The 11,769-nt window shown below is 36.0% G+C and overlaps 1 protein-coding gene across 1 annotated transcript; it reads right to left on the bottom strand.

The window, feature by feature from the left end:
• Positions 1 to 588: 588 nt before the first annotated feature.
• TAGLN3 (transgelin 3) lies at positions 589 to 10,906 on the bottom strand. Its single transcript, XM_058185803.1, has 5 exons — positions 10,775 to 10,906; positions 10,256 to 10,437; positions 9,056 to 9,230; positions 3,119 to 3,221; positions 589 to 1,070 (listed from the first exon to the last, which is right to left on the bottom strand). The coding sequence occupies exons 2-5, from the start codon at positions 10,433 to 10,435 to the stop codon at positions 929 to 931; spliced, it is 600 nt and encodes a 199-aa protein (XP_058041786.1). The 5' UTR covers positions 10,436 to 10,437; positions 10,775 to 10,906; the 3' UTR covers positions 589 to 928.
• Positions 10,907 to 11,769: the final 863 nt, after the last annotated feature.

The raw sequence follows: 11,769 nt of genomic DNA, 5'->3' as shown, positions 1-11,769 counted from the left end.
GCTATTGATAACCAAATCATTACTTGATTAAGCTAAGAATTTGATAAGTGTATTCAGAAGAAAATATGGTAGTGGGGTTATGCATAAATCAGCAAAGTTTAAAAGGATACTTTAAAAAAACCGTATAATAGATCAGGCCTTTATCTACATGTGAAAGACAGGCTTTTAAGAGTTGAAGGCAGAACATGACTGGAACCAATAAACCTCATATTTCCCACCAATGTCCTGCTTTGATTGTCCAGATTCTTCCTCTGATGCTACTGCTTTTTCTGGAATGATTTTTCTTGGATTTCGGATCTTCCTGCCTCTTAGGTTACAATCTTATTGTTATTTGGGACACCTTTTGCCCAATCACATTTGATCAGCTAAACATTGTGTCCCTATATGTGTGTAAGTCTTCATATAACCTTGACAAGGATTAAAATGAACTCAATTGTTTCTATAAAGTATGGTAAGTCATATTCACTCTCCTTTTAAAACACTTATTTCAGAGCATAGAGATGCTGCAAAAGAGATATCCAGCCTAAATCTTTGCAGTTATTCATCCCATTTTATTTTTATTTTTAGAAGATGAAAGTAGGATAGAGTAGAGAAGGACTCAGAAGTTATAGGCAGTTCAATAAGACAAGGGTACAGAAAATAACAAATTGCAAATAAATACAGAAAAATAGTCTTTGCATAGTTCAAAAATGAACATCATATGGTGTCAGCGTGCTATGTGAACTAACACGCAACAAGCACACAAACCCACAATTTCAGTTGAAAGATTGTGTGTATGCGTGCGTGTGTATACATTTGCATACACAAACACATACATAATCTTAGAGAGAAAACCTAGAAGCAGATCTCAGCATGAACATTAACTAGCTATGTGTTTTTCAATCAGGCCATGCTACCAAGTGGGTGAGAGTTTAAAGGTGGTTTAAAACTATATGATCTGTCTTGGCATTCCGTATCCTGTCATCCCTGACTGGGATGCTCCCTTGTTACTTCCCATTTGGAGACCGATGACATTCTGTCCTTGGCGAAGCTGCTCTTCAGAAAATCCTCGCTGGTTCTTCTGTGCTTTCCTGTGAAAATGATTCTGTTTTAAAAGTGACATGCTTGTTCTGCTTTAAATTCTCAAATGTTTTTTATCAGACTGACTGCCACAGCCCCTGCATTTATCTACAGTATAAGGTTAGCACTGTCCTGATTTTGAGAACATGAGCTGTTTTGGAAGATAAGAAGAGGTGTCTAACACGGAATTCCCCCTTCTGAAGCTGTAGGTGTGTCATAAGATAATGGGAGCCAGAAAGTCTTAAGGACCCCAGGGATCTCTTCGAGGGGGAGGAGGTCAGGGGCTTGAAGTATGAATATCTTATATATAAAGGCTTTCTAAAATTCTACTCTATATCCTGAACATTGTGAAAAAAACACTGTGGAAAAAAAGAGTAGTTAGGACTCTGAAAAAACTGCATTACTTTGCATTTCTTTTCCTTCAAAAATATTAAACACAAGGAGAAAGAAAGCATCTCAGCCAATATGGCATGTTGAAGGTAGCATTAATTACAGTGATATTTTAGAGAAAGTGTTCATCACCATCCAACAAACGATACAGCTCCCTCTTGGAACCTAGTAGGTGCCATGGCCTCATTCAAAACAATAATAAAAAATCAATAAATCAAAATTATTACCAAATAAGGATTTATAGTGGATGAATACTACTCAATCCTGTATTGGAATAGCCTCATTCGATACCTCAATATCAGAAAACTAAATCAACCTGGTATTTTGCTACATACAGATAAGCCATATTTGAGAAAGAGTAGAAATATTGTTATCAAATAGCAAATCATTCAGCCACTTTCTTGGTAGTGATGGTTTTATGTTATCTGGCTACCATCCAGAAAAACACTTAAGTAGATGTTCTGCTTTATTAAGACAAGAGTATGCAAGATTAAGCACTATTTCTCCAGAGGTTGATGTTACAAAATGTATCAAATATCAGTTTGGGAAAATTGCTTCAGACCTGTTAGGCAGCTATCTTAGATTCATTTATCAACAATCTTGAAGTAGAACAAAATTCTGAAGAAGTATAGTTTCAGAACTGTCTCAGCAGATAGTAATGAATTGCAAACTATGTTTCATATTTCTGTTAATGCTTGGACAATTGCTGCTACAGATATCTGAATCATTGCTAGAAAGAATGACTCAAATATGTTAAGCAAGACATACTATCCTATCTACTAGCTGCACAAACAAGAGAAGACTTCTTGATACACAAATTATATACTGGGGTGGGCATTGGATAGCAGGGGCCCCACCTAATGTTTTGAAGATTGAAGGGATGAGTTCTGCATTGTCAGGGGCCATATCACATACTTGAGGGCAACTCGATATATATATGGGGCCATATCACATACTTGAGGGCAACTCGATGGCTCAGCGGTTAAGACGCTGGGCTTGTCAGCTGGAAAGCTAGTAGCCCAGGTTCGAGACATGAGCACCACATGACAAGGTGAGCTTCCATTCTCTCCCCAGCTGCTGCCAACCTAGCAGTTTGAAAGCAAGTAAACACGCGTAGATAAATAGGTACCACTGGTGATAAGGTAACAGCACTCTGTGATATTATGCTGGCCTTGAAATGGAGATGAGCACTGCCCCCTAGAGTCAGCAATGACTAGTGGAATCAAAACTGAAGGGATTCCTTTACCTTTTTAAAAAGATAAAAATCACATACTTGGAATAGGAAGGATTTGGGATACTTATGTTCTTTTCCCTTTTTTAAAAGCTGTGTATACTATTAGAATTTATACTAAAGGTTTACATATTTCCTGCTGAAAATAGTGGGATACGCTTGCTCTAGGTCAATAAGCGAGGGAATTTATGCACTCCTGGGTAGACCATTCTTCATCAACATAATTCATTATTATAAATGGAACATTTCTGAATATCTATTCTAAAGAGATCATTAGCTCTTTAGTTAACAGCTGAAAAGGGCCAAAATTAAGGTGTCTTGCTTTAAAAAATACATTTTCTTCTGTCTAGGATTTGTTTTTCATTAAACAAACGCACATTTGTTTTTTATGCACATTTAGTCTATGTTTGAAAATGGAAACAACAAATATATTCTTACCTGTGAAACCAGGAGGGATCCCCTTTGTAGCATCCATCATCCCTTGTAACAGCTTCACTGCCTAGAGCCATTAGAGTCCTTTGCACGGCAGCCATGTCTTTTCCTAAAAAGAATTATTCATTCGTTATTGTTAAATTGTTTGGTTGTACTTCAGCAGCATTAGGTAGACACTTGTTTAACCTCAAAATCCCCAGAGCTTTTATTATTACATTATGTTTTCTGTTTTTATTCTGGTCTCAAGGGAATTTTCCTTGACAGAACTCTTCCTACTTTTAGCTTGCAAACTGCTGCACGACTGTCAGTGCATAACTATAAAAAGTTTTAGAGATTTAGGAAAACTGACCATATGTTTGATCTCTATGAGATCGTATTAGAGGCTACACTTTTCAGTAAATGATACCTTTCTAATTGGATTTGGCAAATTTATGTGGGGAACAAATTTGAAAGTACTGGAGTTAGGATTTTTTTCCTATTCTAACTACAAACAAATGAAGTAAAATATAATGCCCAGAAATATATCAATGGTTTGCTGCAAGTTTCACCAGCATAAGCTGCATGTATGCTCCAAAACATGATATCATGAAGGAATACAGCCCACTCATGTTCAGGCTTTTTTCTATCTATGTCTTTTATAACTCACTGGACTTCCTCCATTATAGATATCAGGCTTTTGGTCATTCTAGCTTGTCCCTTCTTATGTCAAGCACTTTGTTTTTTCTTTCAGTCTCCTACTAGCTCTTTTAAACCTTCTTCAAATCCCCCCCCCCCCATGGCTTCTCATGCTAGCTGAGGAGTTTTGGAAGTCCACACATCTGGAGAATGTCCAGATCGGAAACAGTGGTATAGAGAATCACTCTAGAGGACATCCCAAAGCAAGGGTGAAATGGTTCCGGTGAACCAGTAGTGATAAAAACTACCGGTTTGGTTGAACCAGTAGTAAAAAAAAGTGCTACTGGTTCAGGTGAACTGGTAGTTTAAAAAAGCTATGATCCGACGATCAGCTGTGCCACACGGTTTAGCTTTGCTAGAAAGCAGGATTTCCTGCTTTCTAGTGAAGCTAAACCGCATGGCACAGCTGATTCCCCCTACTCGCTGTTCTACTTACCTTCTCAAGCTTCCTTTTGGCACGTACAGTGCATCCGCATGCGCGCAGCACATATTCTGTGTGTATGCACATGCACAGCACGCACTTGATGTGCAGCGCGCATGCCTGGCTAGCGAACCAGTAGCAAACCGGTTCAAATTTCACCACTGTCCCAAAGGTACTTTTTCAAGAGACAACTGGACTTCCTGGTATCCGTTCATACTCCCATACAGAGTATGAAGGATATTCATCCCAAAGTGCATAGCTAAAAGTCTACGGAGATTTTCAGTCAACCAGAAAGTCCAGTTGCTTATTGAAAAAGCACCTTTGGGCCAACCATGACCTGAATGACTGAGGATCTCCATAGACACTCTAGTGCAGGAGTGTCAAACTAGTGTCGTCTTGTATTCATGCGACGTATCGTGACTTTTTCCCCCTTCGCTAAATTGGGGGTGAGGGCGGCCAGTGCATGATGCATCTGGCCTGCGGGCCACAAGTTTGATACTCCTGCTCTAGAGGACAGCCTCCTGTAGTTCCAGAGATTTAAATTATGTGAAACATCTTTACAGATGCAGGAAGTTTTCCTTTCCAGATAAGTCATCCTTTGCAGATAGAAGGCAATATAATGGACTATAGCACTATTTTCATTTTCTTTCTCAACCCCACCACTCTTTGCATTTATGACTTACACTCAGAGAATTGCTGAAGGAAGCTTTAGATATGTAAAGCTAATCTTTACCTCAGCAGCCAAATACTGAACACCAATGAGTTAAATCCCCCTCTATACTCCAAAGTACACCATCTACCAAACTCTAGGTGACAAGACAACATGAAAAATCACAGAAAAGAATCTGCAGATGTTACGTTCTCATGGCCTATGCTAACAGTAGCATCACTGCGAAAGTTGCCCAGCACTGTTTTCAGGGCAGTCCTTATTTTGTTCACAAGCAGCTGCATGAGTTAATTCTACTATCTTTATTTAACAAAGACAGAGTGATTAAATTGACTAAAGCCACAGAAAATATTAAAGGGGGATTGTGAGTCATAGAACCTTGGCTCATTGTAATAAGGAACATCTGTTAATTCCATGACAATATCATCTTTTAAAAGTTGCTTTTAAAAGCCACATTTTTAAAATTACTGTTTGTAGCTATTGAGGGCTGCATGGGTGAAGTAAAAATGCAATTATAGCATCCATAAGGCAATGAGAGGATTTAGAAGTCATTTTTCCCCTTTTTGTTCCCATTAACTTTTAAAGTAACTTTAAGTCTATTGAAAGATATTGATCCCAGGAGCATAGATCTCAGGCCACACCATTTTAAGTAATAATTAAAACAAAAGGCTCCAGGTTTGGAAAAGGAAATCTGAGGCCAGCAATTTATGATAATGTGATATTCTAATAATGGAAAGACTGAAGCAGAAATGTTTGGTTAAGGGCAAGCCGGAAGGAGAAGGTTAACATTCTACAGGTCCTTAGTCTTATGCCCTAAAATAAATAATTTTGAAATAAAGTGAGTAATTAGAAGTATTGCATATAACATCTATAGAACAAATAAAACATAAATAAGATGTACCCAATGCTGAACAGAATCTTTTTAAAATGAAATATGGCATCTTTTAAAGTTCTATTAATAAAGACAATGATAGGCTTCTCAGGTCTAATAGATATTCTGTTCAAATACTTAATTTGTTATTTTGATGTACTATTTCTAAGTACCTCTGTTGCATCTCTTTTTATGAGATTTATTTATTTATTTTTCAAATTTCTAAACCTTCCTTTCCCTTAAAGAGTGGCTCTGGGCATTGTGCATTATATAATATAACCAATAAATAAAACAAGATATAAAAATTAACATTAGAATTGAAAAATTAAATTAGGGTTAAACATTTCAAAATTATAGAATAATGACAATTTAACAACAAAAGGCAGGGAATCTAAGATGGGCGTTTCACATTGGATTATTACAGGCCAGAGGGGCTCTCAAGGGATGAGGCAGCCCCATGGCAAACTAAAGGTTTATTGTTTTTTAATGTAGAAATAATATTTATAAAGTATTACATAATAACTCGATTTTGTATGCTAGTTTCCCTCCCACACGCATACACCTTCTGTAATTTTACGGCATGCTGATCTGTATAGAACTGTTTTAATAATTCAAAAAAAGCCATCTATGACTTGATAAACAAGAATCATTTTCATTCCTTTGGTGGGACAATCACAATATAAAATCCTGCTTCCCAGTTTGGGGACAAGTTTGGTGTCTTAATGAGCATGAAGGATTACTGAGATACATACTATTGTGCCCTGTCATCCGCATTTAATTATTCATTATTTGCATTGAAAAGACATAATATGAACATGAACATGTTTGCCAATTTTTGCTCAAGCAAAAGTATGCTTGAGTATGTGCTTAAGTGTACTAATCATTTTTTTTCTTCACAACAACACTGATATTCTAGTCAATGTCACTAGAGCTTGGGTTTCTCTGTTTCTATTCCAAACCTAAACATAATACAGATCTAAAGTATGAGATTTATACATGGCTATCCAAGTTGGTAATCTCAGTGTAACCCGGGGTCATGGTATACGTAAACCTTCTCCAACTTGGTGCCTTCCAGTTGTGAGGGCAGTACAGTTCCTAGAATTCCTCTTCTGGGAATACAGCTGTAAGTAACTGGACATTATCAGAATTGGGAAGGCTTCAATACCTTCATCCAATTTCTGATCCAAGCTTCAACGGAATGCCGTTTGAATTGTAAAGATCATTTCTCTTGGTCAAAATCCAGAATCTTCTCTCTATATTACTTGACAGTTTTGATATGGCACTTATCCTGCCTAACTTTTTCTTGGAAACATCTGAGACGTGATTAGTAACAGAAAGCAAAGATTGCTTTATCCTTTTCTCCTCAGAGCAGTAGCCACATCCAGCAGGGCTTTTAGCAGGAGTTCTTTCATTGCTTCCTGGCTATCATTATCAATTCACATCTAAAAAATGTTCTTTAGATACAAAAGTCCCTGTAAATGGATTAGGCAAGCCTTCAGGCTTATAATTTAATTTAAAGCACAAAATAAATATAAAAGGGAAAGCAGAACTCCTACAGTTGCTGCACAAGACTAGGAAATGGAGGAGGAGAGGAAAAACAAATATAATAATAAGAATGGACAATTGTTTAAATGGAGAGTACAAGAATTTATTTTGACTCATATACACATAAGAGTACTCATAAAGGATACATATAAGGAAATATCAAATTCATCATTTCAAGGACAATATTATATAGATTCTTCTAATACTAGGAAGAGAGCTGTTGAAAAAAAGGCCTGAATTTAGGCACTGGACTAAATTATCAGAATATCAGAGTAGATATTACTATTTTATTTCCATTAAACCAAGTCTTTCCTAATGCTAAGAGACAGACAAGAAATGTTCTTTATTTCAGAGAATAAAAAAAGGGGGGGCATATAAAGTTACTTCACCTTTTTACTGAAAAAAATGTGGAGCAGTGACTGTGCATATGCTGTACATTCTCATTGGGATAGTCAGGAACAACTTCTAAAACATTCTTGAGAGTTTGTTAAAAGATTAACCTGCTTTTTCAATTTAAAAAGAGTTGTCTTCTACCTGCTCTGCTGGGTTTCAAAACACATTTTTGTAGGATTTGCATAAATCATAAAGTTACTACACTACTTGCATAAGGTCCATTTCCAGGGGTGAAATGACAACATACAAATTTGAAGCTTCACCCAGTATAAACTCAGTCTAAATCAGTGGTGTGTTTCAAAATTTTTTACTACTGGATCTGGGTGTGGCTTGGTGGGTGTGATATGGTTTGGTGGGTGTGGCAGGGGAAGGTTACTGTAAAATCCCCATTTCCTCCCAATCAGCTGGGACTTGTGAGGCAGAGTATAGATGGAGGCGGGGGCAGTCAGAATTTTTACTATAGGTTCTCCGAACTACTCAAAATTTCTACTACCTGTTCTCCAGAACTGGTCAGAACCTGCTGAAACCCACCTCTGGTCTAAACTATTCTGACGACATTAATATCGTCAGGTTTCAGACCTATTTGTCCTGAGTTTTGTTTCATTCAAGAGAGTGGCTATTGTTTATGGGATAATTAATTTCATGTACTACAATCAATGAGTGAACTTCTCAAGTATGTTTTCCCAATCTGAAACTGAATCAATCTGAATCAATCCTATACTATGAATGTTTCCAACCAAATTTCACAAGGATTTTAACAAATAGCTGTATATTTCTCTGAGTATACTCTTTCTATATGTATCTTTCTTAATGCATTGATTTTGGTAATGAGTTCCACTAATTAATTTCTGTTTGGACTTTCTCCTAATATGTACATTTTTTAATTTCTGTGCATGTTTTCCATACATACAGGTTAAAATTAGGTACTGAAATTCAGCAAGTATTGATATACATACTAACTGTGTTCCAAACTAAATATAGAAAATGTGAACTGGTTTATGCTTACATTTAAATGAAAACTAATTATATTTCACCATCCTTAAAATGATAACTTGTTATTTTGCTGAAATATCTGCTGTAATATAACTTCTATTTGCTGAGTTTTGATGTGCTTCTGTAAAAATAAACCCATATCTTTCACTTGGATATAGGTACAAAATATTTCATTAAGCCTTGCATTAATATAAATTTCAAGAGAATATAAGGCATTACTGGAGAGAAGAGTGCTTAAAGGCAATGCAAGTTAGAAATAATTGTAATGGCATTTGGGAATTTTGCCCATAAAGAAATATATAGTGAATAGCAGGTTAAACAGTGTTACAATAAAAAAAAAAACCAAAAAACTACTCTTATATATAAATAAGTCTCTACCTTCCCATAAATCTACTGTCTGGAAGATATCTGTTGTTCGTACTCCATAGATTTCTGCAGCTTTCAAGAACTGAGAAATTTGTTCCATTTGTTTGAAAGCCATCTTTGAGTCTGTGATCCTTGCAATAGGTTCTTTTCCCTTGGGATGAAGATTGTTTATTAACTTGCAGAGCAGCTGGGAGATTGACCATTAAAAGCAGAATTGAAAGAGACAAAATCAATTAATTCCACCAACTAAAGGCAACACGGTATGTGTATATTACTCTATTTATAACACAGATATTCTAATGCCATTTAGAAAGGGTCCCCTGGCTCTCTGCTCCTCAAATGAAATACATAATACAAACATAAGTATATAAGTATATGCTACTGACAGCATGTATTATGGATGCATTTGAGCCATATACATTTAAAATGCTTGGCAAAGCTTCCCTTTCCACAGATAAAACGTACATGGCTTTAATGAAGCAGGCAAAATCAAATTATTCACTTCAGATTATATAACAATTGATAGTCACATGAGAGAGCAAAACACAGCTTGAGCTCAAGAGTAAGTAGTATCAAGTAGTAAGCTGATAAAAACACAATCACTACATTTAATAATTTTGCCAAGTCTTCCATGTAAATGAAAGCACTTTTGTGCCACTCTTTCAGTAAATGAATACATTATGACTTAAAGACTTAGAATTGCTTATTCCTTGGAAAAACAATATAATTGTGGCATTTCATAAACTAATAAAACATATCTAACCCATTTTTAAGGAAGATAATACTATCAGAGAAAAGCTCATGGTTTTAAAGGATCTGTAATTAACTGTCACAAATTGTAATTTATATTCCTCATATTGCATAACCATTGTTCCATCTGTCTCTGTACAGCTCTATACACTGTTTTATAGACTATCTTCTGCTCATAAGAGCAATCACCTTCAATGTTTGAATTATTTTATTGGAGTCTAGAGAAAGGCAGTTTACAGATAATAATTGCTCTTAAATTAAACAAATCAAATATACTTTGTAATCTCAGAACAGTACTTTGTTACTTATTGATTTTATAGGAAATGCTACTTAATGAGGTCAGGAATGCATGCCAAAGTTAACTGATTATTTGATATATTTTTGAAATGGTACAAATTTAGGAGCAAATGATATTATTCAACAATGTTACATTTATAGATGTAATATCAGATTATTACTTACTATTCCGTCCATTAGCCATTTCTGAAAATGTTGTTTTCCAGGAGGGGGGTGCTCTATATTTTCACCACATTGTATAATAATCCAATCCACTAAACGACTTTCCAGTTCTAAATCATATTTCTGTTCAATCTTTTCTTGAACTTCTCGGCTTAAGCCATAGCTTGGTCCTCTATTGGCCATCTCTAGGAAGGAAGGAGAAAAAAAACACATTAACTTTTAAAAGCCACGAATTACCTATCAACTATTATTAAACACCTTATTAAAGATAAAGATAACATCAAAACATCTTTAAAAAGGTGAGTGAGCCTTTTTAAAAAATATGTTCCAAAACAAGCTCTCACGATCGTAAGAGTGTGTGAATTTTTGCTATTACAGTACATATTTTAAATTTCCACATACAATTACCATCAGCATTAGAAGTTGCTGATTATATTTCAAATTAACGTTGCAAATTCAAAGTTCTCTCTTTAATGCACTACAGCAAACCACCAAAGCCAGAAGTGTAAAAAGCATTCCTACAGAACAATTTAGAAGATCGGCGAGGCACGTGAAGATTTTTCAGCAATTAACTATATCCAAAATCCGAATCCAAATCAAAGGAAGAAATCTTGGTCAAATTTAAGAAGAGACAAAGGCAGCTGTGATGCTCTGCTGGTCGTGGTCCTGCTGCTGTGGAAGCATTGTGGTTCGGAGGAGGTTGTATTGATTTGATTTCCCTCACAGTGGAGTAGGGTCAAAGCAGGGGCGTTGCTAAGAGCTATTAAAGAGGCACTCCTATTCCCTCATAGCCAGAGAAGGAGTCCTATTCAACTCAATCAGCTGCAACCAGCTTCTCTGCGCACACTTCCGCTGCTGTCAGACTTATTTTGTGCAATGCTCTTATGCTGCAGCCGTTGTCATAGCGCCCAAGAACTTAGCTGTTTAAAATACTCTCAGAATCACAGACAACAGTGGAATTTTATTGAACTAAAGACAATCCTGCACCTACAGCAATGATGTAAAATCTGGAAATATGGAGGATGAGTAGAGTAGCATCTGTTAGTTCTGAAAAGATGAGCAGAAAATGAAAAAATAATAATAATACTTCCTTTCCTAAATAATACGTTAGGAAAAACTAGAATTTTCAGCATCTCATCCTAAACCAATAGGTCTGCAATGCAGAGCAGAAAGCTTCAAATTCTAAAGCATTATAACTTTCCAAATCCTTGCCAAATCGCAGCTGTTATTTGCTGAACTGCACTTAATAAGCAAATGGAGATAATATGGATTTTTCAGGACTTGCCCAAGAGATTATGCTTTCTTGGACAGGACAGTAAATTATACCATGTAAGCCTCAGTTGATATATAATGAATGAATTTAACCATTTGTTATGCTACATTGATCATATGTCTCTGGAAAGTAAGTTAAACTCCTAAAAAATATTAACTTTTTGAGATTGGGTCATTATTTTCCCTAATGTAAGACAAGCTTTGTGTGCAAATCACTATGAAGGGGCATTGATGGTGCAGTACAT

This window comes from Ahaetulla prasina, chromosome 5, assembly GCF_028640845.1.
Source record: "Ahaetulla prasina isolate Xishuangbanna chromosome 5, ASM2864084v1, whole genome shotgun sequence".
Classification (NCBI taxonomy): Eukaryota; Metazoa; Chordata; class Lepidosauria; order Squamata; family Colubridae; genus Ahaetulla; species Ahaetulla prasina.
The sequence above is the reverse complement of the archived record's forward strand: the minus strand, read 5'-3'. Positions and strand labels throughout refer to the sequence as shown.

Coding starts and splice junctions, on each gene's coding strand:
- TAGLN3 (XM_058185803.1), bottom strand. CDS start 10,435: ATGGCCAATAGAGGACCAAGCTATGGCTTAAGCCGAGAAGTTCAAGAA. Junction 9,231..10,255: donor AATGGCTAATGGACGGAATA/GTAAGTAATAAT, acceptor TCAATCTCCCAG/CTGCTCTGCAAGTTAATAAA. Junction 1,071..3,118: donor GATCCCTCCTGGTTTCACAG/GTAAGAATATAT, acceptor TCATTTTCACAG/GAAAGCACAGAAGAACCAGC.